Source organism: Delphinapterus leucas, chromosome X (genome assembly GCF_059928025.1).
Source record: "Delphinapterus leucas isolate spDelLeu-1000000601 "Yukka" chromosome X, BTC_Dleu_Yukka2, whole genome shotgun sequence".
NCBI classification, from domain to species: Eukaryota; Metazoa; Chordata; class Mammalia; order Artiodactyla; family Monodontidae; genus Delphinapterus; species Delphinapterus leucas.
The window spans coordinates 41,280,175-41,299,950 of record NC_143150.1 but is presented as its reverse complement, the minus strand read 5'-3'; the positions used below and the strand labels follow the sequence as shown (position 1 = coordinate 41,299,950).

General features: G+C 35.2%; 1 protein-coding gene across 4 annotated transcripts in view; it reads left to right on the top strand.

Annotated features, from left to right (window-relative positions):
- Nucleotides 1-19,776, top strand: part of NRK (Nik related kinase) — a 163,396-nt gene that overhangs the window by 74,710 nt on the left and 68,910 nt on the right. For all 4 annotated transcript variants that reach the window (XM_089904240.1, XM_089904242.1, XM_089904241.1 and 1 more), the window contains exons 3-8: nt 1,406-1,462; nt 2,779-2,850; nt 11,247-11,372; nt 14,442-14,552; nt 16,051-16,141; nt 18,781-18,911. In XM_089904240.1, coding sequence (XP_089760366.1) covers nt 1,406-1,462; nt 2,779-2,850; nt 11,247-11,372; nt 14,442-14,552; nt 16,051-16,141; nt 18,781-18,911 — 588 coding nt within the window. The remainder of the gene's footprint in view (nt 1-1,405; nt 1,463-2,778; nt 2,851-11,246; nt 11,373-14,441; nt 14,553-16,050; nt 16,142-18,780; nt 18,912-19,776) is intronic.

Genomic DNA, 19,776 nt, shown 5'->3' with positions numbered 1-19,776 from the left:
TTACCCAAGATATTTAAAATATTATACAGAAATACCATCCCTCATTTGATCATTCTATAAGTTAAAAAGTGTGGCTGTTTTTCACATGAGATCTGTGACTAGTGACAGTCCTTTTTTTTGCCCCTATATTAGTTTACTACAGTTGCAGTAATAAATCCACAAATTAGGTGGCTTTAAACAGAAGTTTATTCTCTTATAGTTCTCAAGACTATAAGTCTGTAGATTCATTCTCCCTCTGAAGGCTCTAGGGAAGAATACTTCCTTCCCTCTTCCTAGCTTCTAGTGGTTGCCAGCAATCCTTGGCATCCCTTGACTCATAGCTGCATCACTCCACTTTTTTCCTGTCTTCATATGACCATCTTCCCTTTGTGTGTGTGTGTGTGTGTGTGCAAATATCCCTCCCTTTTCTCTTATAAACATACTAGTCATTGACCATTGTAATCCAGTATGACCTCATTTAACTTGATAACAACTGCAAAGACCCTATTTTCGAGGAAGATCACAATATGAGGTTATGGGTGAACCTGAATTCTGTGGAGATACTGTCTAACCCAGTACAGCTGAAGAATCAAATCTGCTGGAGAACTATCATAAAAGGCATTCTGTTTCAAGTTCAAGCTTTACTCATATCAATATCAGACTGATTTTTTTCTATGACTACAGCTTGAAATATTTTAAAAGGCAGCAGCCACAAAACAAGAACTCTTGTTCCAAACCTCTGAGTTCATTTTTGAAAATTATAAACCTGTAACTTGTACTCACATTTTCTAAGTCCAAGTACTTAGAACTCAGAGTGTTTTCAATAAGAAAGAATCCTTCAGAACTCCTGTTCATAAATATTTTTGGTTCATATGATTGAGGGCACACTAAATGGTTTAAAGGCCATTGAATTAATTATGTATCACTCTTATCTGTGATCATTATGGAAAAAACTTTTTTAGTATGTGAAGAGGTGTTCAATAGAAATATCTGTCTGCATAGCACCACATAATCAGTTGGAAAAATGTTCAATAAAACATTTCCTTTTTCCCTATCTCCAGTCTGAAATTTTTACTTTTTATCTGGGTGCTTCAGTGCCATGTAAACCTAGATTAAAGATACTAAGAAAGCAATGCCTTCAAATGGCCAATCATGTCCACTACTCAAATCAAAACATAAAAAGCAAACTGCATAAATTTGCTTGATTTTTTGAGTGACATAGTTGGGGTTTCTTTAAAATGTTCATAATTTAATATTTCTGTTCTCTACATAATACCTTATAGTTAATCTCTATATAATATTTTATATTTCACAATAGGCTACAATGTTTAACCTTATTTAATTTTAATATTTTTTACTTTGTTTACTTCTTGATTGCTAGATTATATAGCCAGCATTTGATGTTTATTACTATCCTGTGTTTCAGGGACTCCATGAAAAGACTGGTGCACTTACAGCTGTTAAAGTGATGAATGCTCGTAAGGTAATATTACCTCCTATCTGTATTCTGTTCCCTTAGTGGACTATGGTCTTGTGATAAACAGCTCAGAAAATATTGTATTTGTTTTTTCCATCATTGTTATATATAATTATCTTAATCTGCATTTATTATATTTATAATTTAATATTATTTCTATCATTAGTATATTATTTTTATTATTTATTACATTTACACATAAAAAACTTTTATTCACAATGAAAGTGCTATATATTTTAGTATTCTGTAAAAATGAAAAAATAGCTGTACTCCTGTCTATTTCTAGTTGATTATCTGTTTCCAGGGATAGTAAAAAGTCGATTTCCTCTAATGTTGTGTTAACCCTCTGTTTCATCATTATTTCTTTCCCTCCCCAACCATTCGTTTTGAGAGTTGAGGACACTAGATTTTCAATGACAGGTAGAAGGAAAAGAACTTGTCTGAGATGCACATTTTTCATGTATTTTCTGACAGATGCGCAAGATAGACAGTTTAATTGGCACTGTTCCTGCTAACATTCATAAAGCTGTGTCGTGGTTCATAACATATTGTCATAGAATTTGTTAAGCCCTGATTTCTGTCCTCTTTCTTTAGCATGAGTGCCTCACTTTCTCAAGATAATATTAGCATGAGCATAGCAAAGGTCAAAACATATTCACTTCACTACACCCTAAAGGAAAATTCTCAAATATTATATCTGAAAAATTGTACATGTTGACTGAGTTGTTATCAATGCCATAAACTTTTCTTTTCCAATTTGTGCAGGAAGTGAATTGCTGAAACTAAAGAGTTGCATGCTTTTTGTTTTGCCAGTAAATGTCAAATGTTGCAAACCAACGTGAGTTTCAGTGAATTTTGAGGTTTTGTGGATTTATTTTGCCCTATAAACCATGACTTCCAAATAATCAGCCTGGTGCTTTTTGAGTGAGACTCTCTAAAATACTTATTTCCTTTTTTTTAACTTGAGAGACTTTGACCCACAATCTACATTTCAGATACTCTAACTTGAAATAGTTAAAACTCATGTTCAGCCCATAGATAGTGTCAATTACCTTGTTTATTTTTTAGGGGAAATAGCACTTTACTAACATCAAATTGTAATATACCATTAATGGCAGTTAAATTTGTTACTATGAATTTGGTGCCAAGTTTCTGTATATATTAGAATCTGATTTTTTATTAAAACTATTAGTAAAAATTGAGAGAGGAATAATATTTTGTTACTCTTCCATTTAGTACTAGAAGAGCACAAAGCACTTAAGAATAAATCATTTTCAGAGTGTACCAGTGGGTTTAATAACATTTTGTTCTTGGCTTTGCAGACCCCTTTACCTGAAATAGGGAGGCGAGTAAGAGTGAATAAATATCAAAAGTCTGTCGGGTGGAGATACAGTGTAAGTACTGAAAGTCTTCATTAGCCCGCAAGCCCTCTTTCCTTTAATTTTCAAGTTAAACAAGTCCCTTTGTGTTGTATCATTATCTTTAGAAGGCCACCACTAAAATTTTCTTGCCTAAAAGTGATAACATATTTATGTTTTTAACATATTCACATAGTTTCATTCATTATATGTGAACACTAGCATCTATCAGAAAGCAGGGCCTAGAAGAAATGGTTCCCTGAACAGGTAAGCGTTGACTGCAGATGAAGGACTGAGTAAATTCACAGTGCTCTATGCCCTTTAACTGAGTAATAACAAAAGAGATGATGCGAACAAGAGTGAATTTTGCCTAAAACTGGCCTTGGCAAGGTCCTTTTTACACCTTTTACACGGTATTCCGGACTGACTGGCTTTCCCCCCATTATGATTCTAAGAAACATTGCCATCATATATGAGCACAATGATGACTACTTTTTTGTATGTGTGAGACCAGTAGCAGACAGAAAACCAACAGGCTACCCAGCCTAAGAGTGTTCAGACATCTGACACAGTACTTGAATACATGAAGGAGTGTGAAAGTGCTTTCTACTTGAAGCTTTTTAACTGCTTTACAAAGCAATCTCTATTACTCTGATAATTTGCTTGCTCTAGAATAAGCTCTGGCAAAGGAAATTCTTTTTCAGTAGATGTTGATGATCTAGATGTTAGTGATCTATTAAAATATTCTCTGGGCCTAAATGTAGAATTTTGCTCTTACAATATAATTGATATATTTTTTTCTTAATTGTCTCCCCTGCAGTTAACTATCTAGTAGTCAAATATTTTCAACCTTTTGTGTCTTAATAAATGCTCTCAGGCTCATTTAAAACAACCTTTTCCATTAACAATCACATCCAGAAGAACGTTCTAGTTATATTAGGAAGGTATTGGTAAAGAGTTTCATGATTGGTTTAGTAAGTACTGGGCTCCTGTTTTGTTTACAGTGTATCTTGGGAAACAAAGCGTATCCAAAAGTAACAGGCAGTACTGATTAATAACATGCTTTGGTTGATCAAGAATCTGTGAAATGGACTTCCCTGGTGATGCAGTGGTTAAGAGTCCACCTGCCAATGCAGGGGACACAGGTTCGATCCCTGGTCTAGGAGGATCCCACATGCTGTGGAGCAACTAAGCCCGTGTGCCACAACTACTGAGCCTGCGCTCTAGAGCCCTCGGGCCACAGCTACTGAGCCCACGTGCCATAACTACTGAAGCTCGCGTTCCTAGAGCCCGTGCTCCGCAACAAGAGAAGCCACCGCAATGAGAAGCCCGCATACCGCAACAAAGAGTAGCCCCCGCTCACCACAACTAGAGGAAGCCTGTGTGCAGCAACGAAGAACCAATGCAGCCAAAAAAATAAATAAAATAATAATAATAATAAAATGATCACATTCTTTTAAAAAAAAGCTATGGAAGGTAAGATATGAAAATTGTTTCACCAATTTTGGTTTCATCAAACATTTGTGTTAATAAATTCATTTAAAGTTCATCTCCAAACCCTCTCTGATATTCTTTTTATAAGGAAAAACATTTTGATTCTAGAACTGGGTGAAATTTCAAAGCAAGTTTTGGCATCCTTGAGCTGCCTCTTCTTGACAAAAAGCAGGATATTCAGGCCACTCTGGGATCAACTGGCCCTGAGCCAGGAAATGCTATAGCATCATATTACTAGGATATATGTGACAGTTTTAAATTACCCACTTGGCCTGATAGATATAATGTACTTATGTGTTTCTCACAAGCTCAACTTCCTGTTAATTGAGAATGACAAATATACTAATGCTTTCCAAACATATCTGATCTTGGTCTATTGGTTTTGGGGGAGTTTACATTTATATGGGAAACCCACTCTTAAAAGTTTTTCTAGTTGGGAACTTTGTATCCTCTGATTATATATTTTAGTAAGAAAAATAAGTGATCAGCCAGTTAGCGTCTCTAAATCACCCTGAATCCTTTGGGGTAAAAAGTTTATGACTTGCACACACATCTCATTAAGTCAGGAGTTTATGGAAAGAGCAATAAAGTGGAAGTCCAGAAACATGAGTTCAAATGCCAAGTCTACCACTAAATAGCCAAGAAGTACTTGGAAAAGTAGTCTTACCTCTCTAGGCTTCAGGTTTCTCATAGGTAAAATGGCACCAGAATATTTGGCCTGCCTATAACAAGGTTAAAAGTATGGTTAAATGTAACTACAGAGCGGCCTAGAGCCGAGCCATTCTCCTCTTCCTGCCTGAGGACATGAGATTTCTTACCCAGAAAAGAAAAGGAAGCTCTTTGATATCAAACTACCAAACAAGTTAAACGACTCAATCTAGCCTGTGCTTCTTTTTAACCTGTTCTTTGAGTTCTTATCCTCACACCATCATCTCATTCTTATTTATTGCACTCTTTATGAGTTCATATTTCTCTCAGCAGAACCTTGGTGCTTTGCTAGGAACTGAGAGTGCCCCTGTACATAAAGAATTGCTAGGTTCTGAGGTTTATTCCTATATGATTGCAGATATTGTTACAATTTCAAAGGGCAACATCACAAGGGAGGCAGAAAGTTTAAGGGTCCTACATGGCAAGAATGAAAGCCACAAGGATCGATCTTTACCTTGTAGAAAACAGGTTAAGGGGATTCGAAGGAAACTTATTAACCAAGCTTCCTTGGGAGGCTGGGATGAAACTGGAACCTGAACTTCCATATAATTCTCATGCTACAAGTGATTGTTTTATTCATTCATGCCTTTATTACACAATAAGTACAAAGAGAGACTGTCATTGGGGTTTCCAACTGGAGAAATACGGCTCCATCCCCTCCCCCAAAGACATACAGGTGTCTAGATTTTTTTTTATAGTAATTGAATGTTTATGGATAAATCCACTGGAAAATCCTAGGGAAATGCTAAAAAATGTTCTAGGGATGCATTTTCCCCTACCTCCAGGTCTTCAAGTCAAGGAAATTGAGGGAAATGCTGAGGAGAACAAAAGATAGTTAAAAGTTCACACATTAATTGCTTTTAATGCCAGTTGGCCCTGTTCTAATTCATCGCCCAAAATAAACCAAAGGTATCATTTTTCACTGGATTTAAGAACAGGAGTTTAACTGTATCTTTAATTTAAAAGTCTTCACTTAATAACCAAGAGATCACTGAATAAATCAAAGAGGAAATCAAAAAATACCTAGAAACAAATCACAATGAAAACACGAGGACCCAAAACCAACGGGATACAGCAAAAGCAGTTCTAAGAGGGGAGTTTATAGCAATAAAATCCTACCTTAAGAAACAAGAAACATCTCAAATAAATAACCTAACTGTACAGCTAAAGCAATTAGAGAAAGAAGAACAAAAAAATACGAAAGTTAGCAGAAGGAAAGAAATCATAAAGATCATATCGAAATAAATGAAAAAGAAATGAAGGAAACAATAGCAAAGATCAGTAAAACTAAAAGCCAGTTCTTTGAGAAGATAAACAAAATTGATAAACCATTAGCCAGACTCATCAAGAATAAAAGGGAGAAGACTCAAATCAACAGAATTAGAAATGAAAAAGGAGAAGTAACAAATGACACTGCAGAAATACAAAGGATCATGAGATTACTACAAGCAACTCTATGCCAATAAAACGGGCAACCTGGAAGAAATGCACAAATTCTTAGAAAAGCACAGCCTTCTGAGACTGAACCAGAAAGAAATAGAAAATATGAACAGACCAATCACAAGCACTGAAATTGAGACTGTGATTAAAAATCTTCAACAAGCAAGAGCCCAGGACCAGACAGCTTCACAGGTGAATTCTATCAAACATTTACAGAAGAGCTAACACCTATCCTTCTCAAACTCACCCAAACTATAGCAGAGGGAGGAACACTCCCAAACTCATTCTACGAGGCCACCATCAGTCTGATACCAAAACCAGACAAAGATTTCAGAAAGAAACAAAACTACAGGCCAATATCTCTGTTGAACACAGATGCAAAAATCCTCAACAAAATACTAGCAAACAGAATCCAACAACACATTAAAAGGATCATACACCGTGATCAAGTGGGGTTTATCCCAGGAATGCAAGGATTCTTCAATATACTCAAATCAATCAATGTGACACACCATATTAACAAATTGAAGGAGAAAAAACATATGATCATCTCAATAGATGCAGAAAAAGCTTTCGACAAAATTCAACACCCACTTATGATAAAAACTCTCCAGAAAGTAGGCATAGAGGTAACCTACCTCAACATAATAAAGGCCATATATGACAAACCCACAGCCAACATTGTTCTCAAAGGTGAAAAACTGAAACCATTTCCACTAAGATCAGGAACAAGACAAGGTTGCCCATTCTCACCATTATTCAACATAGTTTTGGAAGTTTTAGCCACAGAAATCAGAGAAGAAAAAGAAATAAAAGGAACTCAAATCAGAGAAGAAGAAGTAAAGCTGTCACTGTTTGCAGATGACATGATACTATACATAGAGAATCCTAAAGATGCTACCAGAAAACTACTAGAGCTAATCAATGAATTTGGTAAGCTAGCAGGATACAAAAGTAATGCCCAGAAGTCTCTGGCATTCCTATACACTAATGATGAAAAATCTGAAAGTGAAATTAAGAAAACACTCCCATTTACCATTGCAACAAAAAGAATAAAATATCTAGGAATAAACCTACCTAAGGAGACAAAAGACCTGTATGCAGAAAATAATAAGACACTGATGAAAAAAATTAAAGATGATACAAACAGATGGAGAGATATGCCAAGTTCTTGGATTGGAAGAATCAACACTGTGAAAATGAATCTACTACCCAAAGCAATCTACAGATTCAGTGCTATCCCTATCCAACTACCAATGGCATTTTTCACAGAACTACAACAAAAATTTTCACAATTTGTATGGAAACCAAAATGAGCCCAAATAGCCAAAACAATCTTGAGAAAGAAAAATGGAGCTGGAGGAATTAGTCTCCCTGACATCAGACTATACTACAAAGCTACAGTAATCAAGACAGTATGGTACTGGCACAAAAACAGAAATATAGATCAATGGAACAGGATAGAAACCCCAGAGATAAACCCATGCACATATGGTCACCTTATCTTTGAAAAAGGAGGCAATAATATACAGTGGAGAAAAGGCAGCCTCTTCAATAAGTGATGCTGGGAAAACTGGACAGCTACATGTAAAAGAATGAAATTAGAACACTCCCTAACACTATACACAAAAATAAACTCACAATGGAATAAAGACCTAATGTAAGGCCGACACTCTCAAACACTTAGAGGAAAACATAGGCAGAACACTCTATGACATAAATCACAGCAAGATCCTTTTTGACCCACCTCCTAGAGTAAAGGAAATAAAAACAAAAATAAACAAATGGGACCTAATGAAACTTCAAAGCTTTTGCACAGCAAAGGAAACCATAAAGAAGACGAAAAGACAACCCTCAGAATTGGAGAAAATATTTGCAAATGAATCAACAGACAAAGGATTAATCTCCAAAATATATAAACAGCTCATGTAGCTCAATATCGAAAAAACAAACAACCCAATCCAAAAACGGGCAGAAGACCTAAAATACATTTCTCCAAATAAGATATACAGATTGCCAACAAACACATGAAAGGATGCTCAACATCACTAATCATTAGAGAAATGCAAATCAAAACTACGGTGAAGTATCACCTCACACCGGTCAGAATGGCCATCATCAAAATATCTACAAACAATAAATGCTGGAGAGGGTGTGGGATCCCTCTTGCACTGTTGGTGGGAATGTAAATTGATACAGCCACTATGGAGAACAGTATGGAGTTTCCTTAAAAAACTAAAAATAAAACTACCATACGACCCAGCCATCCCACTACTGGGCATATACCCTGAGATAACCATAATTCAAAAAGAGTCATGGACCACAATGTTCATTGCAGCTCTATTTACGGTATCCAGGACATGGAAGCCACCTAAGTGTCCATCAACAGATGAATGGATAACGAAGATGTGGCACATATATACAATGGAATATTACTCAGCCATAAAAAGAAACGAAATTGAGTTATTTGTAGTGTGGTGGATGGACCTAGAGTCTGTCATACAGAGTGAAGTAAATCAGAAAGAGAGAAGCAATTACTGTATGCTAACACATATATATAGAATCTAAGAAACAAACAAAAAAATGGTCATGAAGAACCTAGTGGCAAGACGGGAACAAAGACGCAGATCTACTAGAGAATGAACTTGAAGATATGGGGTGGGGGAAGGGTAAGCTGGCACAAAGTGAGAGATTGCCATGGACATTTATACACTGCCAAATGTAAAATAGATAGCTAGTGGGAAGCAGCCACATAGCACAGAGAGATCAGCTCGGTGCTTTGTGACTACCTAGAGGGGTGGGATAGGGAGGGTGGGAGGGAGGGAGACAGAAGAGGGAAGAGATATGGGGATATATGTATATGTATAACTGATTCACTTTGTTATAAAGCAGAAACTAACACACCATTGTAAAGCAATTATACTCCAATAAAGATGTTTAAAAAATAAAAGTCTTTTTTTACATACTACAAATATATTTCACTTTGTACAATAATAGTATTCCTGAAAAGTTTATATAAATTGAAATTTTATAGATGCTGTAGGAGAGCTTTGTTTATTTACAATGAAATGAAATTTATAGCTAGTAGGAATTCAGACCACTTATCTCTCTAGATAGATAGATAGATAGATAGATAGTATTTTTTTACATATTTACCACTGTAATGATTAGGAAAATAATGAATTTCAGCATTTAAAAAGATAGGACAAATCAAACCAGTACCTTTAAACTTCAGTCAATCACAAATTAATCAAGGCAGTGTGGTGCAAGCATAAGGATAGATACATAGATCAGTGAAGTAGAACTATTTCCATATATCTGTGGTCAACTAATTTTTGACATGGGTGAAAAAACAATTCATAGGGAAAGACTAGTCTTTTCAACAAATGATGCTGAGTCAACTGGATATCCACATGTAAAAGAATGAAGTTAGTCCCCTACTTTATATGAAAATTAACTCAAAATGGATAAAAATCCTAAATGTAAGAGCTAAACCTATAAAATGTTTTGAAGAAAAATTGGAGTTCATCTTCATGACCTTGGATTTGCAATGAATCCTTACATATGACACCAAAAGTACAATCAACAAAACAAGAAATTGATAAATTGGACTTCATCAAAATTAAAAATTTTGTTCCTCAGAAGGCACTATCAAGAAAGTGAAATGAGCACGTGCAGAATGGGAGAAAATATTTGCAAATCATACACTTATAAAGTACTTATATATAGAATATATAAATAAATCTTACAGTTCAATAATAAAAAGACTATTAACCCAATTTAAAAATAGGGGCAAAGATATTCTATTAGACACGCCTCTGCCCATAAAATGATCGTTAACACCATCAGTCTTTAGGGAATTACAAATCAAAACCACAATGAGATACCACTTTCCACCCACTATGATGGTTATAATAAAACAGAAAATAATAAGTGTTGGTGAGGGTACAGAGAAATGAGAACCATCATTGATCTGGGAATGTAAAATGGTGTAGCCACTGTGGAAAAGTTTGGCATTTCAACAAAATGTTAAATATAGCATTACCATTTGACCTAACAATTTCACTTCTAGGTATATACCAACGAGAAATGAAAACATATCCACACAAAAAATTGATATGAATGCTCATAGCAGCATTATTCATAAGAGCCAAAGGGTAGAAATAACTCCTTCAGTTGATGAATGGTAAATGAAAAGGAATGAAATACTGATATGTATTACAAATGGATGAATTCTGGGGAAAAAAAGCTAGTCACAAAAGTTCACATACTGTATGATTTTCATTTATATAAGGTGTTAAAGATAGATAAATCTACAGAGATAGAAAATAAATTTGTGGTTGCCTAAAGCTGGAATGTGTGTGGCAGAATTTGGGGGTGATAGCTAAAGGGTATGGGGTTTCCTCTTGGGGTGATAAAAATGTTCTAAAATTGATTGTGGTGATGGTTGAATAATTTTGTAAATATGCTAAAAACCATTGAATTTTACACTTTAATTGGGTGATTCCAGTTAGTGAAAACTTTACACAGTGGCCATTGCTGCTGGTCCAGAGATCACACTTAAAGAACCATTGAATTAAAAGATATTTAATTAACCTTTATTTTCTCCCAAATTCCCAGTTAACCCCAGATTTCCATTCTGACAATTCTGGTTGAGATCTTATTATAAATTGCTGTGGGATATAATGGGTTGCCATAGGATTCTCCTTCTTTGATCTACTATAGTTTAGGGTCCCATAGTCATTGAGTGGCATAGCTTCGGAATTTTATTGTCTATTCTTATTCTACAGGATGAAGAAGAAGATCTCAGGACTGAACTCAACCTTTTGAAGAAGTACTCTTTCCACAAGAACATTGTGTCCTTCTATGGTGCATTTTTCAAGCTGAGTCCCCCTGGCCAGAGACATCAACTTTGGGTGTGTATTCAGTTACCTTGATCTTATTGCATAAGACTAAGTCTCACTTGAGGGCATAAACTTTCATAAGCTGAGATGTCATTTTTGTGCACCTACAGGAAAACTTAAGCATTCAACTGATCAAAGTAGTATGGAAAAAAAGTGCTCTGATTCCTGGATATGGGAGTGATAAAATATGGAAAAATAAATTAAGTGCCTGTCAAGGGGCTCAGGGGTAGGATGGGAGAAGGCTCTAACACTGGAAATATCTAACATATTTTTTAATAGAGTTTTGTTGCTTTTAACTTTATGTAGTTACTACATTTACTTGTAAATTAAAGGTATAGCTAAGGAGACTACCTGATGGACCTGGGAATAATGACTGGATAAATATAGATTCTAATTCACATTTGCGAAGAGCATATGAATGCAATTTAAGTGTTTGCTAAGTATATACACTTATGTTTAAACATAATTCCTAGAAACTGTTTTCTAAGTGGTTAGTTGACATCCTTTTCTTAGGCTTCATGCCTATAGTATCATGAATTACAAATCAATGAAGATATAAATTTTAGAGGCTAAATGAGACCCATGCTACAGTTACCAGAATTGTTGCTGCCTCCCCCTATAGAAGACGTAATCAAATCACAAGAAAATGAGCTTTGATCAACGATATCTTTATTTAAAAAGGAATATTTAGAACATAATCTGGGGTCGGTGTACACTTGCTTACATTTCAATTTCTAGTCCAAGTCAAGAGTAACATTTTTTTTAAAAATAATGACTGAGACTTTTCAGGATCTTCAAGAGTCAAAGAAAGATTCTGTTACATTTTATGTGTGAACTTTAGGAAGCAGGATAGTGGACATAGAATGGTTTTCAACAAGGGATTGAATTGAAACAGTGGTTCTCAAACTTTAGCCTGCATCAGAATTTCATGGGGATCCTGATAAAACACACATTGCTGGGCCCCACCCACAGAGTTACTGATTCAATTGATCTGGGGTGTGGGTCCACAAATTTGGACTTTTTAACAAGTTTACAGGTGATGTTGATGCTATTCGTCTGGGTACCACACTTCGAGAACCCTCAAATTTAGAGATCTTCGATTTAACCCTATTTTCTCCCAAATGTCCAGTTAACTAAATCCTCTATTCTCTGACAATTCCAGTTCAGATTTTATTAAATATCACTGCACATTTTTCGCGGCTACTGTTTTTCTTTTTCTTTTGTGGGGGCATACAACATTTGTCTTTTAATATATTTTTACTTACAAGTTTTTTTCCTCCTGACAGTATGGCGGTCTACTAATTAGATGTGTTTCTTAGTGCTCAATTTGTTTAGTCATTCAACATCTATTCATTCGAATCCCATCGACTTGCCAGGCTTTGCTAGATGCTGGGAATACCATGGTAAGCTGAATTGACATGACCCTGGCTCACTGGAACTTAAAGTTTACTTGCAAAGACAAATATCAATCAAATAATCACACAAATAAATGTATAATTTGTCAGAAGGGAAATAGCATGCTTCTGTGTGGGCAAATAACAAAGGAATCTAAGTTAAGGAATGGGAAACTCTTCCTTGAGAAACTTTTTCTTGCACTGAGATCTGAAGGATGAATAGGCACTGCATGCAAAAGTTATTTGTTGAGGTAAGAATTTTCATGGGACCATTCACACTTTCTTTCCCATGTTAATCAGAACACATAGGAAGTAAATGACTAAATAATTACCATGTATAAAATGTATGTGCCAGGCACTGTGCTTACAAAGCCAGGAAAATGAGAATGCCTTGCATTCCTTTCACAGTAGAGCTCTTCTGACGCTGGTAACACTAGCAAGATTTTCCAATGTTTATCTTAGTGAATGGCTTTAATTCATGTTTGTCGTGATTCAAAATGAGCCCCTTTTCTTCCATTACCACAGTGTATATGTTGTGCCTGTTTGATATAGTTGACATGAAAATTAACCTTTTGGGTTTATCTGTATTATTGATTTTGTTAGGCTGTTTTTCTTTTCTTCTTTTTTGGGAGAGTGTACTCAGGTAAAAGACACATGATATATCAGTTGTGAACAAATATAAAATAAGGGAGTAATTTTCTGAAAAGAAAATCTTAGTATTCCAAAAGGAAATAAGGTAGACTTTTTGAATATTCATGATTTGGGGTTTATCCTTTTGCTTCCCTTCATCTATGGCAATAATTAACTTACCTACACTTATTTTAAAAAAAGGCATGTCTTGTTCTACTGGCAAGGTAGTATTGACATGGGCACTAATGCATAAACCTGTGCTTAAAGTTTGTGAAGTTGATTATAATAGTTACATTCTCCTTCACATTGGTCAGTCCTCTAATTAGCTAATATAGGGAAGCAAATTTACTAGTTGGGCACCTGATTCATTAGTGGCAAAAATAAATGTCCTGAGAAATTGCATTTATTAATAAAGTAAAATCTGAATGAGACACTGTCAAAATATTAACCTTAAAATAGATTTTCTTTAGCAGTAAAGTTATTTGGAAAAAAATGCCCTACAGTAATGGAACTGACAGTTTCCCCCTTGGAGTTGTATTTTGCCAGTTTCTTGGGGAAAATATTCTAGAATTTGAAAATAAAACAACAATTTAAAAAAATCTAGTCTTAATGTTGAAGTGTAAATTGTTTTGAGATCCTCCACATCCTGCTTCTCCACCTGCAAACTATTCCCTCAACTGTGTTTTTTGTTCTACTCCAGTCATCACTCAGACTTACCCCTGTACAAGCTTCTTTCTAAAGGCAAGTCTTATTCGGTTTTCAATAAACTGAACGTTTTTCTTTCTCAGCATATACAAATACTACCTATCCTTCAAGGCTTAGCTCAAATCCCAGGTCCTGGTTAAAAATCCCTGGTGTGGTACCTGCCTTCTCTCCCTCCACAGATCTTTGGATTTTTTCCCAGTTCTTTTTCATTCTACCAGACAATTGAGCCAGTCTTTGCAATGTCTTAATGTCTAAACATTGCATATAAATACAAGCCATATGAACTAAAACTCTCCAGATATTTTCAGAGAATTACTTCCTAAACCTTGATACTTTGCTGGCTTCCCTGCAGATGGTGATGGAGTTATGTGCAGCAGGCTCAGTCACTGATGTAGTGAGAATGACCAGAAATCAGAGTTTGAAAGAAGATTGGATTGCTTATATCTGCCGAGAAATCCTCCAGGTGAGCATTCATATAGTCATTCTCCCCTGGTCTTGAAAAAACCTGGTGGTAATATATACAATGTACCTTATACCTGCTCATAGAGGATGATTTGAGAATTCTAAACATAACTTCTGGGTCAGGATACTGAAAAAGGCTTTAGAGAAAGCAGATTTTCAGATGATGTCCTTAAACTTTAAGGTACACCAGCAGATGGCTAACCAGGTCCTTCCAACTCATGGCCTTTAATGGCTCTGTCAAAGTCAGACTGTAGTGTTCAGTGGATCAGGGATATGACAACTTGGAGTATTTATTATGTTGTTATGATTTTTAAAGTTCTTTTTTTAAAAAAGCATAGCACTGTCATTAGAGATTAAGATAAGTTGAGAAGTCAGTGTTTTACTCAATGGCTCCAAACCACCTACAAACTGTTTTGCAGACAGATATTCTCTCTGAATAATGGCTTACTTTTAAAACGTTCCTTATTTTTAACACCAAATTGGATGAAAGTGCCAATCTTCTTGATCTACAAAACTCAAATTTTTCTTTGTGTCTTAAGTGCTTAGGGTCACCCAAGAAGGATATTAACAGAACTGAACAGCACCACTGATAAAAGATTAGAATGTCTTTCCTGTCATCTTAATTGGATTCACTTGTGGTAATAGTGTAAATATTAAGAGTGCAAACTCTGGACTGAGTTTAAATTCTGGTTCATCATGTATTAGTTGTGTGTCCTTGAGCCAATTACTTAATTTCTTCAAATCTCATTTTCCTCATCTGTAATTTGGGGTGGTATTAGCACCTTCCTTAAAGGGTTGCTATAAGGACTTAGTAATTTACTCCACGTAAAGCACTTAGCAAAGTGCTTGGCCAAGAATAAGGACCCAATAAATATTAGCTGTTTTTACTGTTACTTCTGTTATTAATCCCCAGTTCGTATCTAGAGCAATCTCACTGAAGCCAGGGCATGGGTTAGCCAGGTCAAGGGTTAGTTTTAGTGGTGAATGGTCTGGAGACAGCATGGTAAGCCAATACAAATGGCAAATGCTTTAAAATGAATTTCCATATTCCCCCAAATTCTCAGCCTACAAGGTTGACTAGAAAATATTTTGGACTAAACAAATGGTTGGATGAGGAATAGAGTAAAACAATGCGAGCTATGATATTTAAGATATCCAGGTCTTTACTCATATGGTTCGTTGGAAAAATGGAGGCTAGAAAGGACGGTAAATGGCCCAATGTATACAAACATTAATTTTTGGTCTTTTTTTTCTTTCATGGGTGTCCTGATTTATTTTCCTTTCCTTATAGCCAAAAGTAGTATTTCTGGGAACTGGTTGTAGCAATTCCAGCCTAAAGAAAGAATTTTGTCTGAAAAATGCAAATCTGGGCCATTTTTCTTACCAAAAGTTTTTTCAAAAATACTAAGAAGAGTACCAGAAAAAGAGAAAAATATATACTGATGTTGCTTTTTAATATAAATGTGTATATATATATATATATATGTATATATATGCAGGGCTTAGCTCATCTTCATGCACACCGTGTAATTCACCGGGACATCAAAGGTCAGAATGTGCTACTGACTCATAATGCTGAAGTAAAACTAGGTAAGTTTATTCTTGTAATACTTTAAGTGAGGCCCAAAATATCTTAATAGAGAAAAATCCTTTAAGATTACTGTGTTTTCTATCATGTCACTAACAATCCCCTCTACTTATTTAGGCCGTGTCTTCCCTGCCTGCAAAACAAGTCAAAGTTTGAAAATTTGTTTGGGAAGGGAGGTTGGGACAAGAGAAAGATGCACTTAACTGCTTCTCTGAAATCATGTAGATAAAAACAACTTTTCAAGTATAATAGGATTTTTACATTTTGATCATTGCTTAACCCTCTAATAGATTCAGCTATTACATTTATTTTAACAATTGAATTGAGTATTTACCATGTGCAAGTTTCTGCGCCATGGACAAGGATTAAACAAAAAGACAATTCTTCCACATCACAGAGCCATATTTTCCAAAGAAAATCAAAGAACTTTTAAATGACTTAAGCACAAATTGCTTCATTGGAATTTCCCCTCAAATATTTAAAGAACTGATATCAGTTAGAAATAATGCTCCAGTAATATCCAAATCAAATTGAGAATTAGAAATCAAAATACCAAAAAGTTCCTGGCTTTCTATTCCAGGGTTCAGAATGGCATAATTTATTTGAAAAACTACACATAATGTCTCACAGGCACACAGGGGACAATATATTACACCTTTTAAGGTTTAAAATAAATATTGTTGATTTGTTTTTAAATAATACCATATGAATAATGTCAGTACTATGTAATGCAGATGACCTCACTGATATATACAATAGAACATAAAATCACTGGTATCAAACCCTGCATTACTTTTTAATTATATCAATTCTTGCCTACCATGTCTCTAGCATGACTTTAAAATCATTCCCATTTTTCTGCTAAATAAATATAACCAAAGAAGAGAGTTTGTTCATTCACTGAGAATGCTTTTCACTGAATATTTCTGGAAGAAGCATGAGGCAATAATTGTTCTTAAAATAAGTGAAAAGTAATTTCAAGAAAATGTACTGTGTATTTTGTGTCTACAAGCTACAAAGCTAGAAACAGAATTTTAAGACACTGTGTTAAAATTCATGAGAGTCATTTGGATCTCACATTCAAGTGTGCAGGGTAGATAGTATGTCACACAGCTACTCTGTTCACATGTGGCAGCACTACCATATATCTGGGTCAAGTTGCTGGCCAGCCCTACCATTTGCAACACAGAAGAGAAATTGTAAATACGTGAAAAGCCACTGAAAAACCTGTCACAAAGTCCATGCACTAAAGATCATGTACTTGACTCTGTAGGAGAGACCTTTTAGCACTAGAGTAAAATTTAATCAGGCTTATTATATACATAATCCTTATACATTTGGTTTTAGATTTCTTAGATCCCAGCATATTTTTAAACAACATGTTGTAAGGAGAAAGTTGCAGAAACCAAACTCAATGACAGCCAAAGGGAGTAACAGAAAGGAAAGAGACTGGACAGTGATTCTGTTGCAATTGCAATTGATCAATAATCCTCATATTCTGGTACCTAGGTCTTTAAAGAAAAGGTGAATGATGCCACTGCTGGGGTCTCATCTCTACTTTTAACTTCAGCTTTTCTTTTTTCCCTTTTCTTCCATTCATCACTGTTTCTTCCAGTCTTTTCTCCTTTCATTTCCTTCTCTGAATGTCATATATCAGTTTATGGCCTTCATAGGTATTTCTTGGCCCTTAACGTTGGCCCTCAGGGATAGTGAAAATGCTGAGCTCTGATGTAACCTATTCTCAATAAAATATCTAGCTAATGAGATTGTGCAACACCCAATGATGATTTTCATATATTATGGACATTTTGTTGTTATTGTTCTTCTTAGTCCTTCCTTTAACACTGCCTTAAACTCTTAACTTTAAAAATTTTCTTTTCCTTTCCCAAGTTCTTTAAACTGCTTTTCAGTCAAGGTTGTTAGCCATCCTCTAGATTCCTGGAAACCATTCTAAATTAGGAAATCTACTTCATTTTTCATCCCTGTCTTATTTTTCTGGACTAAATAACCCCAGTCTACTTTAGCCTTTTTTCTGTCTGTTTCTGAGGATACCATACTAAATATTTTCATATAATATATCCCACAGATGAATAGAAGACTGACCTTTTATAGTCTAAGCTAAGATATGGATACTGCAGTAAATATTTGCATCTGATTCAGAAGATCTGTAGAAGAACTTAAACTAAATTTTATCATAAATTCCTTTTTCTTTATCAGTGTGGTAGGGCTTTCTAATATCATAAATGAGACTTCCTAATAAAGTACTAATAAGTTTTAGATTTCTTAGATGTTGCTTATAGTGCTGGTCTTCCTCCAGCTTGGTGGCAGGTCCAAATACTACATATGTTATCACTTCAGAGGTTCAGGGTGTACTGATGGAACTTTATTTTTAATATTCATGGTAAACATTCAGCCAAACCTACTGTAGATTTATAATAGTACTGCTGATTCTCTTTCCAACATAAATACCAGCAAAAGCCTATTTCCCAGTGTTCCTGGAGTAGACTTCATGGTAAAGTTTGCTGGGCTGGAATGAAAATCTGTTATCCATTGTGGCTTTTGTATTGGCTTTCCAAGTTAAAGCAATAATTTATTGACCTTTTTGTTACTGATTAATTATTTTGACAAATGAATTTTGCAGTGGATTTTGGAGTGAGTGCCCAGGTGAGCAGAACTAATGGGAGGAGAAATAGCTTCATTGGGACACCATACTGGATGGCACCTGAGGTGATTGACTGTGACGAGGACCCCAGACGCTCCTATGATTACAGAGTAAGTGTAAGGATTCAGATAGTAGGAATCAAATTTTGGAAAGGACTTTTGACTTTTTATTTTAATTTATGAAATAAAAGAATAAAAAGCAGGCAGTTCCCTTTTTATGATTCTTTTAATGTATTCTTTTTTATATCTTTATTGGAGTATAATTGCTTACAATGTTGTGTTAGTTTCTGCTGTACAACAAAGTGAATCAGCTATATGTATACATATAACCCCATATCACCTCCCTCTTGAGCCTCCCTCCCACCCTCCCTATCCTACCCCTCTAGGTCATCACAAAGCATCAAGCTGATTTCCCTGTAAAAAGCAGGCAGCTCCTTCTTTCACATAGACTCTAATAAGAAATGCTAGACACTGTTCCTATATGTGGTTTAATGATGTGCATAAAAATAATATTTTCTAAGAATGTAGACAAAGTAGACCATTGGGAGTTATCCATATTTGAGGAAGAATGTCTAGTTCATATTGCTTGCAACTTCTTGGTAAAAATATTATATTATGTAGCTTTATATGGAAATTTAACTTCCAGGGACAGAGTGCTTTGTAAACTTAAAAATGAATAAATGTAAAGCCAATTATTAATCCCCACAGTAACTTAGCTCCAGAGAGAAAAAAATAATAATTTGATTACTAAGAGTAATGGAGAAAATCCTTGGCATGGTTCACCTCCAAACCACAGAAAATCAGTGGAATAGACAAATTAAGTAACAATTCATGCTATTTATTAAAATTTCCACTGAAGCTGCAATTTGGACAATATACATCTATGTACACATTTCAAAAAGCTGGTGTGGAAAGAAAACTCTCCATTTGCTATAGACTGGAAAAACCACACTCACTCTCCACATCATAAGTCATC